The sequence below is a fragment of the Arvicola amphibius genome, chromosome 2, assembly GCF_903992535.2.
Source record: "Arvicola amphibius chromosome 2, mArvAmp1.2, whole genome shotgun sequence".
Taxonomy (NCBI): Eukaryota; Metazoa; Chordata; class Mammalia; order Rodentia; family Cricetidae; genus Arvicola; species Arvicola amphibius.
Window position 1 is genome coordinate 117,609,485 of NC_052048.2, and position 25,589 is coordinate 117,635,073.

The following is a 25,589-nucleotide window of genomic DNA, read 5'->3' on the forward strand; positions in this document are numbered from 1 at the left end:
GCACTAAGTCTTAGGGATGAAAGCGTGCACACGACCCTGAGACACTGCAATAGCAGTGCTCGAGTTGCCGAGATAGGAACATTGTAAGAACTTATGATGAACTTGAGGCTAGCCTGAGCTACAAAAGTGGACCATGTCTCAAAAAGAAAAAAAAGCTATTTATCACTCTGTAAATTTACCAAATATTAAAAAGGAAGGTAACTGGGTATATGTATGAATTTCCCAAGAATTTGATAAAAATACTAGACTACTATATTTTATTTTTGAATTTATCCATGTGCATCTATCTGTGTGAGTGTATGTATGTTTAGTGCCCACAGAGACCAGAGAGGGCATCAGATTCATTGCAGCTGGAGTTACACATAAACTCCAGTTCTCAAAATTGAACTGGAACTGGTTTTAATTGCTTGAGTCATCTTTCTAGTTCTTATTTTGTTTTAAAAACTGTTTCATCTTTAAAAATAAAATATTACTCATTTGTAATGATGATTATAATTTTTGCTTTTCTTAAAGTAATTTGCCCATTTAGTAATCTAAAATGACTGATGATGTTTCTCTTCAGTTTTGAGTACTTTGTAATAATTCTTCAGTGTCCTAAGGTTTCACCTAATTCAGTCTGCTTATAAAACCATGATTAACAGTGATATAAACTGAGCCTGAGGTTACAAGCCTATAACCCCAGTACTTGGAATGTAGGTAGGAGCATCTGGAGCTGAAAGTCACTCTGGGCTACATAGCTAGTTTGAAGCCAACTTGGGCTATGTGAGACTTTGTATTGGAAAAGCAAAAATAAATAGCTTGAATTCTCCTTATAGTTGTTGTGAAGCGATTCTTAGACATTACTTATACATTTTACTGTGTGCAATAGAAAATGATATTTATTTCATTTAGATTGAAAGAGGGTGGAAGAATAGAGTGGTGATACACATAATCTAATCATTTTGCCAAAGCTATACTGATGGAAGGAAACACTACTATACATTCATTCTCTTTGAATGGGAAAAGTTAGAAAATTACAACTTTTCTAGAAAGAGGGAAGTGGAGTAGTTTCAGGATGGTTTCAAGTACAATTAAAAAGTAAAATGAAGGAAGTAGGAAATTGATTATGTATTTAAATAGATGACCACTTTTGTTAAGAGCCTTTACTTTGATAACCTGAGGGTTTGTCTGTGCTGTCTTTAGACAAGCGTCTGCTTTCTCTGGACTGGAAGGTCTGGCCTAGCTGTAATTGGACTTGCTCTCTAAAGCCTCCCCAACTCAGGTTTGTAGCGAGTGTTCTGCTTTTGTGCTGCAGTCGGTTGTGTCAGTGTTTGCTGAAATGCTTATTTGCTATGTCGTAGACAATATTAGGTCTCCAAGGGCAGGGCCTTTTTCACCTTTTTTGCACATATAATAATGGAGCCTTTAATAATGCTGGAAGTGATGGCTTATACATTGTCTCCTGTTTTGGCATCAAATAACTAACCTCACCTGATGACATCTCTCAGGATGGTAGTACTTGCTTTCACAACTTCACTGTCCTGCCTAGAGGCTTTGTAAATGTATGCTCTTGGTCAGGAATGAGTTGACAGGAAAAGACCAAAAAGAACATCTGCCTTTTACCTCTGCTGTGAAAATCGTGGCTCTTGGAGTAAACAACTTGGTTTCTAGGTATTCTGTTGCCCCTAGAGACGACCTTAATAGACGCCTCGAGCCACTCTGCACTTCAGTTTCTTCATCCCAGGAATAATAAGACCTGGCTCAGGTCCTCACGGGGTCATGGTCGGCCCAGAGCTAACTATTGGGCTTCTTTCCTATGACAGTATCGGGAGCCCTACAGAGCCGCCTGTGCTCTTTTCTTTTGTTACTGCCCCGTCATCCTTCTTGTCCCCCAGTCTTGCTTTTAGGTGTTGATTTTTGAGAAAACTGCAGGATCGGTATCTTGATATTTTTTGTGTATCTGGTGCCTCACCTACTGTCTTACGTGTAGGAGACTCACAGACATACTTGCTTAATAAATAAACCAAAATTTTGATGCTAAACAAAGGAATAAGAAAACTGGTTTCTCCTGCCTTTATCCCAAATGGCTGCAATAATTGACTGAAACAAGTTAGCTCACCTCTCTGTGTCTTGAGTTTCTCCCCATAAAATGAGGGTTCTTGGAGTAGCCCCAAGGTCCTAAAATACTGAGTTCTAGCATTCCATAAGTTCCTAGAATTGCAGCCTTGGGTAAGTGCTGTATTCCTAGTGTATAGACCTGCCACATACTAGGGGTGGAAAAAAATGGACTTTCATATATAAAGAAGTGATGGGGGGTCCCGTCTCCTCTGTAAATATATTAAAACAAATGTTCTTTTGAGCTAATTGGCCTTGTTTTAGGTATTTACATTATGAAGAATTTAATAAGTTTATTAAAAAATAAGCTCAAATATATATATATTATATATATAAGTGTATATAATAAATTGTTTTTTGTTTATTTGGTTTTGTTTTTATTTTTTTGAGACAAGTTTTCTCTGTAGCTTTGGAGCCTGCCTATAACTAGCTCTTGTAGACCTTGAACTCACAGAGATCTCCCTGCCTCTGCCTCCCCACCCCTCAGTGCTGGCATTAGAGGCATACACCACCACTGCCTGCCCAAAGAATTAATAAGTTTTATTTGTGTGTTTCAGCCATGCATTTGAAGGATATCTTGTATTGGTTTTGGCTTTAGATTGTTTCAAATAAAGATGTGAGGAGCATTTGTGTTTATATACATAATTTTTTATGACTACAGAGTTTCACTATCCTGGAATAAGTGGCTAGGAGTCCTTACATTTAAATTTATTTTGATGTTATGTGTCTGGGCAAACAACTGCATGTGTCTGTGCAACATGTGCATGCATTACCCGTGGAGGCCAGAAGAGGGTGTGAGGTCCTCTTGACTTTAACTTACAGATGGTTCTGAGCTGCCATGTGGGTACTGGTAATCAAATCCAAGTCCTCTGGAAGAGCAGCCAATCCCCTTAGTCACTGAGGAATCTCTCCAGCCCCCTAATTCTATGTTCTTAAATAATATTACTATATTAAGATTTTCTAAAGCTTTTTCCTTTTGTGCTTCTTGTCATCTGTCAAACTTATAATGTGGCCTGACTGCAAGGTCTGTGATCTGCAGGCTGTGCTTTCTAAAACAACCCCCATCTGCATGGAGGGGTTTGCCTTGATGACCCCTCATTTCTACCAGCAGGAGCAAAATATATGTGGCTTTTGGGTCTTTTCCTAATTTAATCCCTATGTGAATTAACCTTCAAGCTCTATGACTGATCAGTATATAGCAGTCTAAAGAACTTTACTTTGGCCATATGACATCCATGTGCTCAGTGGAGAGGGACAGACAGCTTTTGCAATTCCTGTTTCAGTGCTGTGAACTCAGTATTTAGAGGGAGAGGAACATTGAGGGTCTGTAACCTGCCCATAATCAAGGAGCTCACAATCAGCTGGGGAGGCAAGGACCTATACTTTTGAATCAGGTGAAATAGAAAACACTATACTATAATTGCCTGCACAACATGATACAGATAGTGAATTCTCTAGATAGTTGTAAATGGAAAAATAGAGTGGAATACTCTTGAGAGGAAATAGCGCCCTCTTCTGGCCTCCACGGGTAATGCATGCACATGTTGCACAAACACATGCAGGCGTTTACCCCAGACACATAATATAAAAATAAATTTAAATTTCAAGACTCCTAGCCACTGATTCCAGAATAGTGAAATTCTGTGTTCATAAAAAAGGTATGGTGGGTGAGTAGACATGGGGTACGTGAGAGAAAGTCAATCTAAAAAGGAAAAGGCTTGCTCCTTTGTTGCTATGTGCAGTCTTTGTTCTGTCTCAATGAAGAGAAGCTCACATCCAAGGAAACAGTATAGGAAGATTTTGTATGATTTTAGAAGAAAATGTGTCTGTAAAAGCATTATTAGATCCAAGTAAAATGATTTCCGGTGACTATGTTTGGAGGTGTTACAATGGCTTTACTTTCTAGGCTATAAATGACAGAACCATTTTAGTTATTTGTCTTAACTGTCTTCGTGTGCAGACATGCCAGTGTCTTCCCCAGCCCCGCACCCTGCTTACAGGAAGACTGTGAAGCAGTTTCCAGGCAGAACGGCTTTTTCTCCTGCTTTTCATGTTTTCTAGGAAAATAGATTCCACAAGTTTCTGTGGTTACCCACCCCATTGTTAAGGAAAGAGTCAGATATTCAAAACTAAAAATGAGAGCGGTAGGGTGTGTGGGCCTTTGTGTTTTTGCAAATGTAATTATTAGAATTCAGAATGACTTATTTGATTTGAACTGTGTAGTAACTTGCAGCAAGTACTTATTTGGCCAGACTGAAAACCAGAATTTTCTTTGACTGTGGCTAGGATTATATCACCATCTTATAGACGGAAGGATTCCCATCTTCTCCACTAAATGAGCGTCTGTCGTGTCCTCACTCTGACAGGAATCACAAGTATTCCATGTCGGGCAGAGCCAGAGCCAGAGCCAGAGCTCAGTCGGTAGGGGCCTGAGCAGCAGCACAGCGCCCTGTCCAGTCTCCTACCACACTGGGAAGTTAGAGGCAGCAAAAGTTCATCCTTAAGTTAGAAGCCAGCCTTGGTCACAGGGCATCTTGTCTTAAAAGAAAAAAGTGAGGGGCGGCAGGGAGGTGTCTCACAAGCTTGAAAAGCTCACAGTGGAGGCAGAAGGAAAGACTGACTGTAGAGATGTCCCCTGAACCCCACACATGCCTCTGCACCTCCACATCATGCTGACACAGGCAAACAAACCAGTACTCCATACCCTAAAGGGTAGGATAGGTGCTTGCTGTGAGAGTCTCTGCTGAAGGGCAGAAGACTCCCTGAGAAAAGCTGGCATTCCTTGGTGCCCTTTCCATGTATCCCGTTTAGTGTTAATGAGAGCCTGGTATCAGGTGAGAACATCACCTTTTTCCAGTGTGGTCATTTACCTACTGTTACACACCCAGAATGTGACCCAACTAGAGTGCAAAGCGCATTCCAGCTGCTTTTCACCAACACGCGCCCTCCATTGGTAGACAGTCACAGTTTTGTTGTCTGGCTTAAACTTTGACATCTTCAAGCTGTGGAGACTCTTCCCCTGTCTGCATGTGGACTGGAAACCTCTCCTCTCTGAAATGATAGCCTGTATTTTTTAGGGAAAGCGAAAGGAAGCCAAGGAAGAGTAGACCTTTAGGTGACTAATATGAGTCTTTGTGTGGACGATGGTGTGGATTGTACCCTTCTTGACGTGGTGAAGGTCAGTTGACCTCTCCAGCCCCTGTTGTTTTCACACCCCTAAAGTAAAGAGAGAGCAGGCTTCAAGGATTTCAGGATCAGGCTTCAGAACCAGGAAAGTACAGGTCTTAGTTTTCAGTTTGAGTTGCCCCAGTCAAGTGTCAGAGTCTCTACTAGGACATTCCGTTTCTACAGTTAACCCTGTAAAACTTTTATATTTGATAATATAAATAATATTGTAATAACTTTTATATTTGATAATAGTTTGGTGCTATGGGATGGGAATTTGGGGGCTTATAAAAATTCTTTCCTGTAATGTGATTTCTTTTAGATTTAACTAAATGTTTTTCAGAGTTCATGCTTATGTTCTTTATTCATGTCTTTAATTAAAATCAGACTCATTATAGCCATCATCATCACTTGGTTGAGAGGGGCTCAGTTCTGTTCACACTTCTCAGATGTGACAGTTGAAGTACAGAAGAGTGCAGCGGTTTGCTTGACGTCACAGCAGCACTGGACGTCAAATTCAGGGATTATTTTTAGCTCACATCAAGCTTACCTAGATTTTTAAAATTTCAGTTTACCCTATTAGTAACCATAAACCAGAACTGGATTCAGTGGGTCTCATATAGAGTCTGAATTTTAATCTTCCAAGGAGACACTTTACCTGCCATAGGGTTTTAAGCACTGACTTAACAGTTAGCAGCCACATGTTTTGATTTGGAGGCGTTGTCCACTCATTTCCCACAGACGTTTGTAGACCATTCAGTTTCATTTTCCACTTAGAAAAAAATAAGCATCTTGTGTTTCTGTTGTTGAATATTTCCTACAACCAGAGCTAAGTCTATACTAACCCTTTGGCCCACTGAAGAGCTCCATGTTTCTAGTTTCTGTTTACTGGGTTTATGAATTTTAGGTAAGAAAACTATAAAATTCTTAACAACAAAATTCTTGAAAAGTAATATGTTCATGAACTTAAGAGGGAATTAGTCATTGTGTTCTTAAATATTGACTCTTGCATGAACCAAGTAATCTTTGTTCTTAAGTACTGCTTCAGGCCATTGCCTTCTTAATAACCAAGGCATTGTTGTCTTCGTTCGAGCATGTTCTGTGGAATTTTGGCAGTGCAGCATCCTTTTTCTGCATCCTAGAAAAGCATGAGTAAATATTTTTTCTTATCTTTGGTATTTTTGTAGCTTAAATTTTATATGAGCCAGACTGATATAACGTAATACCAAGATTACATAACCCGAGACGTCAGCACTGCTGCTAGAACTGCGAGATAGTCTTCATCTGTGGGGCTTGGCAGGCAGTGCTTGCTCTCCACTCTCTGCCCCAGGGAAATGCCACAGACTGCTTTCCTGCTGAGAAGATGGAGTCAAAGAGGTTAAAGACTGAGGAAACAGTTTCATTCAAACAAGGATAGTATTTCTTTTTCATTCAAAACTTAGTCCTTGGAACTATTTATCTTAGTTCTAAATAGTTTGAAATTCTAGGAATTGTTGTTGGACACTTGTTAGAATCACTTGTTAACACATTGATCTTTGAAAATAAAATAAAAAATTTTCATTGAATCCTTACTATATACCTTGGCACTCTAGTGTGTACAAAAGTAGTTCATGACATGATCTTAGATTTCCAGGATTTTACTTCTTAGTGAGAGGAAAGGCCAACTTTGAACTTATTCAATAAGTATGATTGTCAGACTCTTTAGTATTGATTGTCGGGGATAGGGACCAGAGGAAATGAAGTCATCCAAAGTAACAGTTCAGTTTTGTTCTTGACTTGAAAGAAAGGGTAGGGTTTGGACCTGTAAAGAGGGGATTGCATGTGGTATTATGTGGTATTATATGGTACATATAAGGATGGAGGTTTGAAACAACACTGCACATGCCTGAGGACTGAGGGCAAAACAGCCAGGAACAGAAAGGGTGTCATGTACATTTTCATCATCCATATCTAGAACAAGGAAGGATTGGTTGGTCACCTGTTCTAGATATGTTTGAATTTTATACAGCATTAGGAATTGTTCAGAAGTTCCTGTATCTGAGGATTCCATGACATAAAATCTTTTTTTTTTTTTTTGAATCATTGAGAAATGAATGAATACCTTGTCACTGGCTGGTGGAACTGGAGAGCACAGTGCAAGGCTCCTTAGATGGTTTGCTTATGAGCTGCAGACCATTCAGCTTAGTGTGATCCTTTTAGCATTCTTTCTTTTTGCCACTCCTGAATTAATAATCAGTATCCGTACCAGTGGTGAGTATACATTATATTTTAATAAAGATTAGCTTTTCTAAGAGTTTAAAAGGTACATAGTAAAATATTTGGTTCTTTTTTTTTTCTTTTTTATATTTTCAGTCTTTTTTGCTAGATAAAAATGATGCATTAAATAGAAGTTTGTGATGGGACATTTTAGGGCATTTAAGTGCTGTAATTGTTTTGTGAATCTTCAAGAGTGGGATATTGCATGTAGTAGTGCTCTAAATTATTTATTTAACCTTGAGTTTCTTTCAGGGTTTCAAGGAACATCCACTATCGGTGTTTCAGCAGCCATGATTTTGGTGACACTGTAAAGAGACTGACTAAGGAGAGTAAAAGGCATATTTCTGATGCTATGCACATCACCAGATATGAAAGTATGATTGTGTGAATAAAAATGGCCTCCATAGGCTCATAGGGAGTGCTATTATTTGACATTTTGGCCTTTTTGGAGGAAGTGTGCCACCAGGGAGTGGCCTTTGGGGTTTCAGAGGCTCAAGGCAGGCCCAGTGTCATTCTCTTCTTGTCACCTAGACCTTTTAGCTCCTTCTCTAACACCATGTCTGCCTACATGCTGCCATACTTCCTACCATGATGAAAATGAACTAAACCTCTGAACTGTAAGCTAGCCCCAAATAAATGTTTGTTTGGTTTTTTTTTAAGTCTGAGTTACTGTGGTCATGGTATGTTTTCACAGCGGTAGAATATGGAATAAAACAGAAAGCTACTTAGTTCAGATTATCTTGGCAACCACAGAAAGACTTAGTTTTAGTTGTAGTTAAATGTACCATAAATTATCTCAAATTGTGAGGTTAAATTTGACATGGTCTCCTAAGTATGGTTGGTGGTCAGCAGTGACTCTCTGAACATTTCATGGTTATAGACTTTAAAAACCTCCATAGAAACTAAAATACTTCTTTGAAAGAAAGAGCTTTCTATTTTGTTTAGGGTCTCCAGCCATTTTATCAGAAGATCCTTTGCATTTCCCACAGTCTTGATTGTTGCTGGGGAAGACAGTTCGAGTAGCATGTTTGGTGAGCTAATCAGGAAGCTGTGGCCGGATCATCAGGCTGGGGGTTTGTGTGGGTGTAAGGAAGAAGAGGGAGCAGACAGGGCCAGAGAAGAGCAGTGACCAGTGTGAAACAAATAGATACGATTTGGTCCCTTCCTTGACACATGTAACTGCTTGGAGAAGGGTGACCTTCTGTCCGAAGTTAAGTTTCATTCATAGGAAAGATGAGGGAGGGGAATGAATGTTTATTAAGCAGTTAAGAATGTCTAATGCTACATTCTTCTAGGCCATTGTCCTCAACCCTCCTAATGCTGCGACCCTTTAAAACAGTTCTTTATGTTATGGTGACCCCAACCACAACATTATTTCCATTGCAACTTCATAACTTCATGCTACTGTTATGAAGCATAATATAAATATCTGATACTTACTCTGTTCTTAGGCATTCCATGTGAAAGGATCATTAAGCCCCAAAGGGGTCATGACCCATGATTGAGAACTGCTGTTGTAGGCCATCTCAAAAGCTTTGAAAATGTTTTTTATAAAGAATTGTGACTTTAATATTAGAAGATAATATATGCAATATTTCATTTTAGCCTAATAGGAAAATTTATTTTCCCTTTGTATTTTTTCCATATATAATTATAAAAAGATATGAAGTGGTGCTGCTGTTCTTATAGTTAGTATGGTTTTATATATATTATTATTATAATCAGCTTGCTTGCATTTAAAAAACACTGCTATCTAGCCTTAATCCATTCTGTATTGCTATATCCGACCCTAATGCTAGGTAGTATATAAAGTTAGCTCGTGATTCTGGTGGCTGGAAGTGGTCAGAATAATATTGTCCTGGCATTCTGGAGATGTCCCTCTGGCTGTATTTACAATATGGCAGAGAAACAGAAAGGAAAGCAACTTCATAGAGCAGGGCCAAGTAAATGGATGGCCTTGCTGTGACAGCCTGTTCGGTTGAGATGCGTCCGACCTTCAAGACAGCATAGTCTGTTCGTGATTGTGGAATCTGCCTGCAACCTAATTACTTTTCTTACTGGTTCTATCATGTCCGAACTGTTATGTTGAGGGCTAAACTTCTAGGATATGTATCTTTGAGGGACAAAGTACATCTCTTATTTAACTTCCAGAAATAAAGTGTACATTTTTTCAGATGAACAGTGTTTGGGGGAACATTAAAAGAGAGATTGTGACTACAATGCAATCACTTTTCTAAGACTGAACATGCTATTCTGCAAAATGTGATGTCTCCTGACATCATAGCTGTGATGATTTGAATGAGAAAGGCCATAGGCTCATATATTTGAATGCTTGGTCCTCAATTGATGCAACTGTTTGGGAAGGATAAGGAGGTGTGGCCTTTTTGGAGGAGGTGTTTCACTGGTGATGGGCTTTGACATTTCAAAGTCCCACATTGCTTTCAGTTAGCTCCCTCTGTCTCTGCCTCGTGCTTGAGGATCAGGATGCAACCTCTCAGCTACTGTTCCGTTGCTGTATCTGCCTGCTGCCATGCTCTGTGCAGTGACAGTCATAATCTTGCCCTCTGTAAGTCTCCAATAAACTGTTTCTTCGATAAGTTCCCTTGATTATGGCATCTTAGCATAACAATAGAAAAGTAAGAAAGATAGTAGCTGATCTGTTAAAGCTAATTGCAAACTCTGATTCACTTTGGAATTTGGAATTTGGTTACAATGTTGATTATTTTATTGAAAGGCAAAACTGTGTGAAGTTAAAAAATATAAGTTTATTGGAATTGGTACTTGATTTATTTTTATTCCTGGGTCCCAAATCCCTGTTTTGTACTTGATTTATTTTTATTCCTGGGTCCCAAATCCCTGTTTTGTTTAAATTGAATTTGGTATTTTAATTTGACTTCTTTGGCCTCTGAGCTCCAATTAGGCCATTTGTTCTGAATAATCTCCCTTTCTCTAAGTTTTTCTTTTCTTTCCTCTAAATGCGGAACTGTTTTGCTCTGTACAAACTGTTTCTATAGAAATGGGGCATTAAGCTGTCAGGGCAAACCAGCTGGACTTAACAGAAGACAAGATCAGATTTGCTTCATTGGATGGGTCTGATCTAGATGCTAAATCTATGGGCCCAGTTCTGTGACATCTTCATCTTCTTGGACACCCAGAGTTGTCACTTCTGCCCTTCATTCAGTGAGTTCCTTTCCCAGCTCTCTTCATAGGTCAGACCCCCTGCTGTGGTCCATTTCTGTGGAGTTGGTGCCCAGTGAGCCAGTATTTTCCCTTTCATCACTCATTCTTTGGTCTGAGGACGGAAGGGGGTTCAGACACTTGTAAAATATGACCTGAATCTGAGGAAAAATAAAGGGATACTGCGACCCAACTTGGACCGATTCTTAATGCTAACTGTGGACAGGTGGGAAGGGATAAGTGCTCAGGCCTTTGCTCTCCCTCCTAGGATCAGTTTCCATGCTGTGCCTCAGGTTTCCTCACTTTAACCCCTGCACAAATGCACCTCTAGCAGAACACTACTCAGTCTTTAAGCTTATATCCTTCAAAACCTTTCCTTTCTCCATCTCTTCCTCATGTGAGTGCTATTATTCTTTATCACTTACTTCCCTATCCTCCAGTATAAGGAGTGAGTACGGAGCAGCATTGGCACTATCTCTTAGACTTACATTTGGAAGTGAAGTGATAACACAAAGAAATACAGCATCACCATCTGTACAGGTAGGAAGTACACTGTTTTTACCAAGACAAAAATCCAGTGTAAGCCATCATCTTTATCTCCTTTATGTTTTGATTAAGCTTTCTCTTAAGTGTCAGTGATTCATTTTTGAATGGTGCTTTCCTATTTTCCTTATTTACCACATGTTGGTGTCTTAGTGTCTTTTCCTGTTGTTGTGATTAAATGATCTGACCAAAGCAACTTAAGGCTGAAAAAGTTTATTTTAGTTCACAGTTCAAGGTATCAAGTCCATCATGGCAAGAACGTCAGGGTAGCAGGAGTCTGATGTGGCTGTCACATTGTATTCCCAATCAGGAAACAGAGAAGATGAAGCCGTGGTGTTCCTCAGTCTTCCTTCTTCCTTTCCACAGTTCAGGAAGCCACCAGGGAAGCCTCGCCCACAGTTAAGTTGGTCTTCCCGTGTCAATAAGCCAAACTAAGATCATCTCCCACAGGCCTGCCCTGAGGCTTGGCTTGAATCCTCAGTGATTCTAGATCCTGTTAAGTTGGCATTTAACACTAATCATTGGTATGGGAGGTCCTTCTGTCTGTGTGTTGCTTTTATTGGTTAATAAATAAATAAACCACTTTGGCCTGTTGATAGGACAGAACTTAGGTATGTGGGAAAAGCTCAACTGAGTGCTGGGAGAAAGGAGGCAGAGTTAAGGAGAAGCCATGGAGCCTCTGCTGGAGACAGATGTGCTGAAACTTTGCTGGTAGGGCATGACCTTGTGGGGATGCACAGATTAATGGAGATGGGTTAAATTAAGATATAAGAGTTAGCAGATAGGAGGCTAGAGCTAATGGGCCAAACAGTGATTTAAATAATACAGTTTCTGTGTGATTATTTTGAGGCTGAACAGCTGGGAGTGAAATAAACGGCCTCCAACAATAAACCATCACGATTGGGTTTTACTTTTTATCGGTATAAAAATATAATGGTTCAGTAGTGAAATAACTGATTTCTGTAGGGTGCCTGCAATGCCACCATTTATAACATCCTTGAGAGGCGTTTCTACTTGTTATGTGAGAAAACCACCACCTCTCCAAAGATGAACTGATCATTTTTAAATATTTTTTATTTCCTGTTTTCCTCCCTGGCTGCCTTCAAAACTGCCCTTACATACTGCCAAGCTGGTTGGCATGCTCAAGAAAATTAAATTCTTTGGAACCTGTTGCCTTTTCTATGGTGTTCCTTTCTCTGAAAACTCCTTTTTGCCTCTATTCCCATTGAAGTTTGATGATTTTCAGAGGTGTGTGCGCGCGCGCGCGCGCGCGCGCGTGTGTGTGTGTGTGTGTGTGTGTGTGTGTGTGTGTGTGTAATATTGTTCATTATAAATGTTTAAAAGTCACTGTAGCTGTTTGTCTTAATCTGGAGTAACTTTGTATACATGATCTGATACCATCAATACCATCCATGAATTAACTGTGTGGTGAACTTAGTGCTGGACCTAAGAATACCAGAACAGCCTGTTCCTGGGCAACATAAGATGTGCGTGCAGTGAGACAGACCCAGATAAAACCCCAGGCACAGTGGTTAGGAAGAGGTAAGTGTTCATATGAAATGAAGATAGTTTTAAGAGAGAGAAGATGGTTGCTAATTAGGAATCAAGTTATAATCTTGTTTTAGGATAACCCAAGAGGCAAGCATCTAATGATTCTTAAGTATTCTTTCTATGATGTACATGCTGGAATCTCTGTGTGCAAGAAGTACTTAGTGCTCAACCAAATCCTAAGAGGTTTTGCTACTTTTTAGAGGGACAACGTGCGCTCTGATATGTATTCCTTTTTAAGGGGAGATGTGAGGAGTGCGGTGGTTATGGATCCAATCTGGGGCATGGTGCATGCAAGGCCAGTACGCTACATCTGAAGTGCATTCCCAGGCCTTTGGATGTGCTCTTTATAATCAGAGGCAGTGTGTGATTGTCAGTGTCTGTATTCTTTCTTGGGGAAAAATAAATGATGTTAACAATATTTTTTGTTCCCTGCACATATAGAGGAGTTGGTTTCTCACTTAACATTGTGAATTCTGAGGATGGAACTCAGAATGTCAGGCATACATGACAAAGAGCCTTTAAGCTGAGCCATCTTGCCAGCTTTAAAGCATTTTTTTTTAACCAGCATCATATACTTTACCTTTTCATCAGTGCTGAAGGAAATTCCTGATGTGATTTTATTTTATTTTTTGAGAAATGGTCTCCTTTAGCCTAGTCTGGCTTTAAAATTCCTGTGTAGCCAAGAAATACCTGAACTCTTGATGCTCTTGATTTCCCCTCCTGAGTACAGGGATTAAGGCTTGCACAACCATACATTACAAATAATTCTATTACTATAAAATATTTCTTCCTTCCCATTTTTATAGCACATATATGTGAAGTGTTTGAATCTGCACCACGCCTTTCTTTCGCTCACATCACCTGCGTGCAATCCCTCGGACTCTGCATACTACTTGTCTTTGGGTTGTTTGTAGTTGTTGGCTGTTTAAAGAACCTGATCTTGAAAAGTCGTTTTCCATGTGTTCTTCCTACAGGAATTGTCATCTTTTAGTTCTCCTTTGCTGATCCTCTAAGGTTTATGTTTCTCAAATTGCTCCCCACTCTGCCTTTTTTAAAAAGCTGTTTTCATTTTGTTTAAACCAGCTGCCTATCATTCACTGAGCATTTACAAACCATCTAATTTTTTCACATTATGAAAAATGGTATGAGGAATATTCTTGTGCAAGTTTTTTAACTTTGCCCATGTTTTCTGGGATTATTTCTTTGGAATAAATGATCTGAAGAGCAAATACTGGGTTAAGGAATACAAACATCTCATGAAACTGATAGGCAAGCCTCCTTTAAATAAGATCGTACCAATTTACACATTTACCGGCATGTATGATCTTTCCGATAGCGGCTGTTGTTTTTTTGTAATGCATGTGGAAGGGAATGTGGGGGATGACCGTGTTGTTTCAATTTTCATTGCTTTTATTAGCAGGGAGGCTGAATGCTTGCCCACATTATTTGTTGGTTAGTTGTATTTTTAATTGTATTTTCTTCAGCTTTGCTTTCAGGACCCTCTATTAATTTGCACCTGACCTTTTTACCTTATCTCCTATTATTCAAACCCACAAATATTTATTAAACTCCCAGGCTGCCGTCTTCCACCCAACAATTGCATAGACTCTAATCAAGCTGACCTCTCGTTGTTCCTTTAAATATGTTGCATTTCCTTTGAGGGTCCACTCCCCAGCTTTGGTGTTTTGTTTTGTTCTTTTTTTCTGCCTCCCCCCCCCCCCCCCCCCCGAGATAGAGTTTCTCTGTAGCTTTGGTCCTGGTCCTGGAATTAGCTTTTATAGATCAGGCTGACTTCAAACTCACAGAAATTCTCCTGCCTCTGCCTCCCAAGTGCTGGGATTAAAGGCATATACCACCATCTCTTAGCTCCTTCTTTTCTTAAGCAAAGCTTTCCATCTACAGATTCAACTCCAATCTTTTTCGTCTCTGGGAAATCTCCCCTGACATGACAGTGGCATACCAGCCTCAGGTTCCACAATCCTTGTACCCCATAACTTGGTCAGAATCTGCCTCTTGTCACAGGTAGAAGAGAAACATGTCAAGATAGGCAGGACTAGATTTACCTTGCATGTTTTGGGTACACTGAGCTGGTTTTTTGCAGCCTAGCATTCTCTGAAAATGGGATAATGATGTCCTGCTCTATAGTGTTTGTGAGGAGTGAAGGGCTGGTGCTTGGTGTTCAGAAACTCATTTTAGTGCTTATGTATGGCTTTTGTTGATGCTTTCTCTTTAAGACCTGCTGTGGTTCAAGCCAGTTGAGGTCCAGCACTGAGAGCTTGGAAGTAGACATGGGGTCCCACCCTTAACAAAGAAGCTATTTTGCATGTCATACCTAAACCAATTTTCTCCAATGGAGTGCCAGTGGGCCAGTGTGAAATGAATTCCACGTTGTTGTTTGCTTGTTTATTGTTTTATTTACTCAGTGGGGAGGCTTTTTGTTTTGTTTTGGCATTATTTGTTTTTGTGGTGGGGTAAAAAGAGAGAGATAGTACTTACATTTTAAACTGTCGAACAAATAACACACTGAGTAGTTCTTGTCTTTGCTTCAATTCTTTTCTTTTTCTGTTGTTGACAAATTAAGATAGGATATTGTACAGCTGGGGTTGGCCAGGACCTGGCTGAGGCCAAGGACCTTAGCTCCTGATCTCCCTGCTTCCTCCTCTGGAGTGCATCCATTACAGACATGTGTGCCAAAGCTCTGGTTTATGCAATACTCAGGATCAAACCTCGAGCCTCCAGAATGCTTGCCAGGTGTTCTGCCACCTGAGCCACATCCACAGTAGTACTCCCCACTTTATGCCTTGGACATGGCATATTGTCCCTGTGTCCTGAAAGAAATGCCGAGGACAGGAAGCCACTGTGGGTCTCCATGTCCGGTGCACTATGTAGACACTGCTTGAGTAGTGGGAGGAAAGCAACCGCCTCAGGGCTGAGCGTCTCATTTTCAGTCTCTGAGAAAGCCTGTACCATAGTTTACCAGGAAGACTTTCTGCCAGGGCCTTTTAAAAATGGTGAGTTTTGTTGCTTGTTCAGTCAAGTGGACTAAGTTATTCAGTAGAAAGTCCTTAAAAGATCCAAATTACATCCCTGGATTTCACTTTTCCATACAGGGTTGTATTCATTAATATTTGTTAAAAACCTATGCTTAATATTACCATAAGAAGCTGTAAACAAGCCAGATCCTTGCTCCTTTAACTGCCATGTGGTTTGGATTAACATCACTGTTACTCCCTTCTTCACACCTGGGATTTCCAAGCATTCTCAAAAAGCTGAATTGGTGACTCATGATTAGTCACCATGTGACAGTCTATTTTCATTTATTTAAAATGTAAACAACAAAAAATATCCCGGATAAAGATCTGCACTTATTTTAACTAGTGACAGATGCTGTGCTCAGTATTTCTACTAAAGACTTGGGCGCCTTTTCCATGTACTTCAAGCCTCACATTGCAGCTCTCTTTCCTTCCAAGCATAACAGTTAACCAGTAAACCAAAACAGCAGCCTTGTCTGCCTTAGCTCAGCAGTCTTCTGATTTCTTCCAGTCTGTTTGCTGTGGAGGTTCACTGGGTTATCTGCTGAGCTGCTCTTAGTCTGTAGGGCTAGGAGCACTGGCTGCATCATAGAAGATTCTGCTGGTGGCAGATGAGAATAGTTTCTGCAGGGTGGGAAGTTTAATTCCTTGTGCTGGTCATTGTTTTGTTTTTGAAGTGTTTCAAACTATTCTCAACCTTTTATTAATAACTCAATATTTTTAATTTTTCTAATTTTATACTGAAAGCCATACCCAGTGTGGTATATAATTAGTTTAGTTTACTAGAGATAATTCCAGCATTCAGCAGAAACAGCTATGCACTGTGGAAACTTTTCCAGTTATTTGAAAAGAAAAATCAAAATAAAAGTATACAGTGACCAATCACGGTACTTCCTATATGCAGAGGTAAGTATCATCTCATTGTATTGTTCCTGGTTGAAATAACATTAGTATACCCAGCTTTACAAAAAGCCTGGAGAGTTTCTTTACCTTATCTCATGTGTTCCCAGGCATTCCCAATAGGATACGTATCGCCCAGTTCTAGATGACATACTTGGGAGTTTCCATGATTAATTTGCTACATGTTTCATATCTGGTGTGAAGCAGAGCTCCTGTGCAGACTCAGCAGTGAGCCCTAACCTAGTTATTTTTCCATTATAGCAAAGCTTTTTTGTTGACTAATATACACTATTTCTAAAAGCAGCCGAGTTTGGCCAGTGGTTTAATCATGTCCTCTTTCCTGAGAGGTAAAGTAAAATCATTCATGTTTGCTCTGCTGGAGATAAGAGCATCAGGTCATACTAGAGGAATAATGAAGCGTTTCCATTCCTCCTGCTTCAGGGGCTTCATATATCAAACGGGGAAATAACTCCTAGGGGTTTTGTATGTTTGCATTAAAACTGTCTGCCCAACACTGAAAGAGTGCCTGGTGGAGAACATTTAACTTGTGTTAGGTTCATTTATTCAGTGGACTTTGTTGGCCATGTGCTGAGTGCTGGAAGAAAAATAAGTTTAAGTTTTTAGCTTCAAGAATCTTAGTGTTGGGCTGGAGCAGTGACTGGGGAAGAGCATTTGCTCTTCTTGCAGACAGCATGTTTGGCTCCATAAACACCTTGATGGCTTCCTCCAGTTCCAGGCAATCCAAGCTCCTGTTCAGGCTTCTGCAGGTAATAGGCACAGATTTAGCACACACACATACATTCAGCACTCTCATATACAAAAATTGAAAATAAAAAAAAAAAATCTTTAAAAAAAAAAACCAGACTCTCAGAGTCAAATAGAGTAGGTGTACTCCAAACTGCATGCCGCAGCCGGAGCACTCTGCTCTAGGGCCATGGTCGGAGGGCTCTGGAAGCAGGCTGTGATGGAGATGATCTGCAAAAGTTAGAGTCTGAGCTTGGGAAAGGAGTAGAAGTTAAGGCAAGTGAAGCCAAGTTGTGGGGCAAGCAGGCTTCTAATCACGGAAAGTCTGAGTCTAATGGTGTCATTTTTAGAGGTGAGCACTGAGGAGACGAAGCAGATTAGCCTTCCTGCCTGCTTTCTTCTTCCTGTTTCTTTCATTCTTTCCCTCCCTCCCTCCTTTCCTCTTCCTCTCCTCCTTTGCCTGCCCTCCTGCCCCTCCCGCCATGGCTTTCTGTGTCTCAGGCTTCCAGTCTTCCCTTCTCACCACTGAAGTGCTGGGATTATAGGTGTGAGCTACCACACCCTGTTTGTTTAGAACTGAGAATTGAATTCAGGACTTTATGCACGCTAGGCAGGCAGTGTACCAACTGAACTACATCCCTAGACCTCAAAGTTCACTTTTGACCTAAGTCTTGAGAAGCAAGAGCAAGATCTGCTGGAGCATATCCACTCTGCAGTCATAAACACAGGGTCTGGAGCATAGGAGTGAGGTCTAGACAAAGGAGTGTTCCATTGTGTAGATGGCATTTCAATGGGATCACCAAAGGACTGAGAATAGCGTCCAGAGGCGTCAGAGGTTAAATGATGTGTACAGTAAAATCTTCCAACAGAGATAGACTGTTTCAGTACTCAGATTTAGAGATGAGGCATATGTGTTTGTGTGTTTCAAAATCAGTGACTATTTTGTTTTTCTGAAAGTGCTTGAGTCTTCCCATGGAGAACATGTGTTCCTGGGCTGCTCGTCCCAGGACTCTGGGTGCTTGTGAGGAGCTGTTTAACCTCCCCACCCACCCCTCCGCTCTATTTGAGAAGTCGGCTGACTGCCCAACCCTTGGGACATAGTGTGGGAAGGTGGAACTCTTTGCTTTGTTAAGTTTTGAGTGTTAAATCCTTAAATGTAGTTGGAGAAATAATGAAAGTATCCTCTGGATTAAACAAGTTCAGTGGATTTTAATTTTCCTGACAAACTGTTATTAAGAAATTGTTTGGGAGATTTGCTCTCAGAGAAGGATTAGCTCACTTAAGTTTTTCATTTGGAAAAGTAGTTCTTGAATCAGAAAGCAAGATTGGAGGAATCATTTCCATTGCTTTATATAGTGCAGAGAAAGTATGTAAAACTGGCAGATGAAAATTCCCCTCATGGTAGGAGAAGCACAGAAACAGAGAAAATTATAATATGTTAGGGAAAGGATTCTCTCTATCCACTGTACCTGCTTTTATCTTCAATTCTGGAAGGCTCTGCCAGCTGCGTTTTTTACACCCCTATTCTTGTCCTGCCAAGAGTTGCATATTTTTGGCAAAATGTTCATTACTGGCTAGGAGTGCACAAGAAAGCCTTTGCCAGAGAATTAAGCAAGCAAAAGTCTGTCAAAACAAATATTCTAGTTTGAAAATATAGTCCTGCAGGGGAGGGAGGAGGGGCGGTAGTAGAGGAGCCAGGGCATGCTCTGAGGCTGAGTATTTATTTCATAAGAATTCTGTGTTCTGAAAGGCTGCTGTTTGTCAGTGCTGGGGAAGCAGAGCTGTGGTACATGAAGTGTACTGATGGATGCTGGGGACGCAGGGCTGTGGTACATGAAGTGTACTGATGGATGCTGGGGAGGCAGGGCTGTGGTACATGAAGTGTACTGATGGATGCTGGGGACGCAGGACTGTGGTACATGAAGTGTACTGATGGATGCTGGGGACGCAGGGCTGTGGTACATGAAGTGAACTGATGAGCAAGGATGGGTTTCCCAGGGATTTGGGGTTTGTTTTGGGGTTGAGTATGCTGCTCTTATGATGACAGCCTTTTCTAAGAGTGAAACATTTGATAACAAATAGCCTTTTAAATTAAATTTAGGAGGTATTTAACAAAACTTATGTTTACATGGAAAAAAACTTCGAGGCCTGAGGATATTAAGTACACATAAACAAATCCTCCCAGAAACACAGACTGTTTCATAAGCAGTTATTTGACTAGGAAATGCCAACTTTATATGACTCCAGCCTTAAAAGTAGTCATTATTGATTCTAAAAAGCAAAACTTGTTTTTCTTCCCCTCTAACTTTTTCTTCTGTTTATTTCTTTGTTATGTAAAAATATTTTATAAGTTAACGTGGAATAAATTGGACAAATGCAAGTGTGTTTAGATTCCCTCACTATCTAGATATTCAGGGCTACTATCAAAAAGTTACACTTTAAGTTGGAGAAACGTGTTTGTTTGTTAGCTGACATTTTGGTTGGGCCTGCTGGAGTGGGTATGGGTGTTAACTGTATTAAGCTTCAAGAGAAGAAAAAAGATTGCATGTGAAATTGGATTTTAGTTTTTGAGAATTTCCTGACTGAACATCTATATACTGCTGCTGATATTTTCTAAGAATTAAAAAAATAAAACATGTTACCATGTAATATTTCAGTAAATGATAACATGTGATAAAGTATTTTAAGAATAAAGTTTAAAACCTTAATATAATATTAATAAAGTACATATGTATTTATTCTGACTTCCCCCTACAGATCTTCTGTAGACCTGCTTCCTAAGTAATTCAAGGAGCACATGCCTGTGTCCCGAGCACAAGAGAAAGACTTTTTGCCTCTTGATTCTCTGACTTGGTCTACTTTAGTTACTATAAGAGAGGTTAATTAATGTAAAATCTCTTTAGTTTTAGTAATTCAAAAGAATAAAAATCTTTTGAGGGCTTCAAAAGATCATAGTGCACCATTGGAATTTGCCTTTAGTAAATGTAACATTTGTTTTCTAAAGAATTATAACAACATACTTAAATTCCAGAACAGTAAGCAAAATAGCTTAAGTTCACTGACTTGAAAAAACATTCTTTTATACTGCACGGTTCTAAAATAAATACTTAAAAGAAACAGAGAGCAAGCCATTCTATCTTGGATTTCATTTTCCTTCAGATAGAACAGCTAGAACAAACATTCTTGCTAGTTAACATTGCCTGTGTTTTTATGAAGTTAATAACTGACCTGTCAATCACGCCCTATATAAATACGGTAGTTGAATGCTTTCTGCTTTAGAAGCACTTTTATTTACAAGAGCTGCCAGCCAAGATTTCCAAAGCACTCCACGGGCTGTTTGCTTTGATCTGTTTTGAGGGCTGGTCCCTTTATACCTGTTGCTTTGCTTTTTATGATACCTCTGTGTGATCAGGTATGGGAGAGCAGATGTGCATAAGAAGGAAACCAGGGCTCAAGGGGAATTGTGTAATTATGCACCAACAGCTCTAGAACAGAGAATATTTTCCTAGATCAACTTAGTTGCTGTTATGACAAGAGAACAGATGTCATGGTATTCACCGCAGAGAAGTTGGAGCTTTTCTTTAATGGAGTGGTGTGTGTCCCACCCTGCTGCTCTGAAACTGCAGCTCCTTCCCAGGCTTTTTGCCTTTGACCTTTTTCATTTGCTCCTTCCTTAGGGAGTATTTGCCACATGTCTCTATCCAAATAGTCAGTTCTCTGTGGGAGAGTCACCTTTGCATTTGGAACTGGAAGAGCATTTTTATGTGTAAGGCCGGGTTCCAACCGGAGCAACTTCTGGCGGGCTGCCTTGTGGCTTCAGCTTCTGGTGGGCTGCCTTGTGGATTGATCTGGAGTCTTCCCAGGACTGAGAGGAATGAGTACTGAAAGCCTCTTTGCAGCCCCTGTGTGCAGGCACAGTGTTTAGTGAATGAAAAAAGGGCAGAAAGGAAGAGAAACTACAGGCTTGCATCCAGAATGACCTGAGCACTTTCTTTTCTCCTTTTAATTAAGTTCTGTCTTAGCAAGTCCTATGAATTACATTTACATATTACTCTCCTCCAGGAACCTGAGTGTCTGAAGTTTTTAGCTTCTGTTTCTTTTGAAACTGAAATGGTTTTCTGTCTGTGTTTTTAGCTGGAGATCCCATCACCACTTAGCACTGCCTTGGGAGGGAAGGTGAGTTTTCAGGCCCTCAGAGGTCACTGTGCTTGGGCAAGTTCTCTTCATGCTCCCTGCTGATCTCTGGCCACCTGGGTTAGTACCTTTGCCTCCTGTGGAAGGGCGCCTGAGTTTAGCTCCAGGTTCAGAAAGCAGGCCTTTACCAAATCAGTTTTCTCTTGCTTTTTACCCAGAGCATTTTCTAAATCAGTATCTTTAGCTGTTGTTTTGCAGTTTGTTGGATTCTAGTTTATAGCTTTTAAGCATTGCTGTCTCTGATAGTCAGCAGACTGTAAGTAATATCAGGATAACCCTGTTTGAGCATCCTTCTTTGGGTACTTGTCAGATAAAATGGTTTGGTAAATGGTAAGGTAGACTAAAGCTTGATTTTGAGCTCTGTTCTCCTGCAGAACCTTGTGGGGAGCAAAGATAGGAAGGCTCTGAGGTTACCTGAACCAGTACAAACTAGCTCACTTGTAGGGCTGTGTGGCCTGTGTTGAGGCAGAAGCCTGTAAGAGGTAGCAAAGGGCTATAATCACCTTGAAGCATTCTTAAGCCTTAGTTGGGGCTACAGGGCTGCCAGAGGAGCGAGCAGCAGTTACAGAAGATCGCCATGCTGCAGCTACCAGGGAAGAAACTGCTGTTGCAGATGTGCCCAGGGAGGATGGGTTAGGGACCCTTTAAGACTGTTTAGTTGACAGATGTGCAGAGTCCCCTCCAGTGTTTGTATTTTGCATTCATCCAGGGTTCAAGCCTGTAATTAAATTTCTGAACAAAGACTTGATTACTGTGAGCTTTACCATCCAGATTGATGACTGACAGCTCCTCCTTCAAGGTACATAAGGCAATCTGTAGTGCGCAAAGCAGAATGGACTCCAGTGATCTAAAACAGTCTCAGTGACAAGGCTTATTTTTTTTATTTAACTTTTTATTTTAAATGCATCAGATCCCAGAAAACTGGAGTTACAGACAGTTGTGAACTGCCCATGTGGGTGCAGAGAATTGAACCAGTGCACTTAACTGCGGAGCCATCTCTCCAGCCCCTACAGGCCTTTTTAAAATACCCCCGAAAATATGTGCATTTCTAACTAAGAGTGTGGTGGGGTGTTTGTTTGTTTGTTTGTTTGTTGAGATGGCTCAGTGAGTAAAGGCACTTGCCACCAAGTCTGATGCCTCGTTTGATCCCTGTGACCTACATGGTAGAAAGAGAGCCAATTTCTATAGGTTTTTCCTTGATTCCCACACATCCTATGACATACGCATGCACATACACAGACACACATGCATACACAACACACACACACACTAAAATAATATTTATTTCTTTAAAAGTTCAAAATATTATTTTTTGAGACAGTCTCACTGTAGATCAGGCTGCCCTGCCTCCCAAGTGCTGGGATTAAAGGTGTATGCCATCTTTCTTCCCAGCCTTAAATAAAATGTAATTTAAAAAATTTCCTTTCCACTTTTGTGTAGGCACCGTATACTTACTTGAAACATTTTCAGACAGACCTAAACACAGTTTATGATGTTTATTCCTAGGCCAAAAGTTCAGGCAGTTTCTCAGAATTTGAGAAATAAGAGTTGGGATTCATTAGCTTGGCATCTCAGACCTCCCACATCCAGCTCGCCCTCCCTCTCCATTGTTCCAGGCAAGCCTGAGGCGTCTCTGCTCAGCCGTCTCCCTGCCATCCAGCAGTGCTAGGAGAGGTGAACCCCAGCTGTCCTTAAGACAAGCGCATCTGAGCAGTGTCTTCTCTTTTTTGCCCTGTCAGCCTCCCGTATCCCCACTCATGTGAAATCCTGGAAAGCTTCTCTTTGGCCTCCTGCCTACTGTTCAGGCCTCCAGAGCAGTAATGTACCCCCCCCCCTTTTCTTTTCTTTTGTTTTTTTTTTTTTTTTCTATTCCTTTTTGTCTTGTTTTGTAAACCTGATTTAAAATTCCTTGAGGCCTAGAGTTCTCTTCTATGTGAGAATGTCCTCTGGAGCATTTAGCATAATAGTTAATGCTTGTCCGTGGTTGATTGATGGGTTTTGTGTCTCAGGGCCATGGCTTGATGTATTTGTAGTCTGTAAGAGTGAACTATTTTCAAAATCACTGAGTACCTTTGTACCAGGTTTATTTCTTTGCTTGTCAGCACAGTAGTGGAAAAGCTAGACCTAACTCTACCCAGAACATCTAGTTTCCAAATCTTTACATGAGCAGAATGGTGTTACAGTCACACACTGGAGCACTTTTCCCCGGGCACTGCCAATTCTTTCTTATGCTGACTGGCTGACCAGTGTTCCTCAGATCTTATTTCAGCGTTCTGGGTTATTTTTATTTTTAATTAAGGGAAAGATTATTTCTAAGACTTTTCTTGGACCAAAGGCAAGTGAATATTCATTAAATGTTTACTTTCTTGACTTGAATTGACTTCAGCAAGTGATAACTTAGGTGGGATTATGTCCTGACAGTGATCTGACAAGGTTCCTGTTCATGCTAGTTATTGACTTTTCCAGTATAACCTTTTATAGATAGCACAGAGCCAGCATCCTAGAATTCATACCATATAAGGAACTGGCTTTCTTTTAATTTTGTGTTTTGAGTTTGAGGAAGATGCATATTTTGCCAAGTTGGGACTTTGAAGGCTGTAGTGCTTAACTCATCTGATCTGAAAATTACTGGTAAAATGACGGCTAGTGCCAAATGCAAAACCAAGTCTAAGTGAATGGCCTAGTATGACTGACACAGCATGCCGTAGGCATTTGGAAGCTTATTTATACCAGACTGAGGCCTTTAATAAGGCATTGTAGGCCTGTGTACACAGTGGGCAGTCTTTCACATTACATAGCACCTTTTGACACTGTTGTGTATTCATTCATTAGTTTTGTTTGTTCGTTCTTTTCTAGGAGCTAGACTTAATGGGAGGCTCATAGGAAATAGTGATAAGCAATCCTAAGATATTTTAACTCTGATGGTTTCTTGAGGCAGGGTCTTTTGTTGACCAGGCTGGCTTTGAACCCTCAATCTTCTTGCCTCTGTGCACCACGACTCTAGCCTTATTATTTTGACTGTTGTGTCTGGTCTTGTTTCTCTTTGTGGGCCATCAACGTCTGGGGGTGAGACTGTCTCCTTCATTGTGTCTGTGTGAAGACTAAGTATGCTGTGAAAGCACATGGGACACAGCTGCCGTCTGAGTTCATGGTCACAGGCTGCTGTCCGAGTTCATGGGAGGGGGTCAAGGAGAGCATCTCAGAGCAAAACACATTTGGTTGGGAAAGAAAGTTATGAAGCTTGGGGTAAAAATATGCAAAATGAAGAGGGAAGCTTGGGATGAATGGGGGACTTTGCCAGCTAGCTTGAGAGCATGGGAGCAAGCAATTTTAAAGTGCAGGTTTAAGAAGCATAGGTTTGTTTTAGATGATCATTTTGGCTGCTGAATGGAGACACACTGTAACTGGATTGGAACTAAAAGCTAAAGGCTGGAAGATCAGTATGTTTACTTGAGTGGTTTTGTCTGTTACAACATTATAGACTTTTGGAACTCAGGCTTCAGGATTTCATATACCAGCAGTTATTTGCTTTTTTAAGTTGAGAACCAGCATAATAGAACTCTTTTTCTCAGCAGAACCTTTCATTCTGCTAAATATTTCATCATACATATATAACCCCAGTCTAAAAAATGCTACTTAATTTTTAAACATTTCTCTCTCTGTCTGTCTGTCTCTTTCTCTGTCTCTGTCTCTCTCTCTCCTTTCTGATGTCTCACCCCATTCAATCCCAGTGTTAACAAGATGAGGAAATAGATGAGGAAACTGGATTCAGAAGTTGGGTGACTTACGTACATCATTCATCTAATAGATAGCAGAACTGAAACCACTATTCAAAATATGGGCACCCTCACATTGTTTTGGTTTTACTCACAGTTTCAGGGATGGAAAGAAAAGGAACCCTGGCCTTCTTGTGAGTCATGTCTTTTAGGTCAA

The 25,589-nt window shown here is 40.4% G+C and overlaps 1 protein-coding gene across 7 annotated transcripts in view; it reads left to right on the forward strand.

Annotated features, from left to right (window-relative positions):
* Thada (THADA armadillo repeat containing) overlaps positions 1-25,589 on the forward strand; it is a 301,348-nt gene that overhangs the window by 76,566 nt on the left and 199,193 nt on the right. For 5 of the 7 annotated variants that reach the window (XM_038318638.1, XM_038318640.1, XM_038318644.1 and 2 more), the window contains one exon: positions 21,597-21,638. The exons of the other annotated variants lie outside the window; for them this stretch is intronic. In XM_038318638.1, the coding sequence (XP_038174566.1) occupies positions 21,597-21,638 (42 nt within the window). The remainder of the gene's footprint in view (positions 1-21,596; positions 21,639-25,589) is intronic. 7 annotated transcript variants of the gene reach the window in all.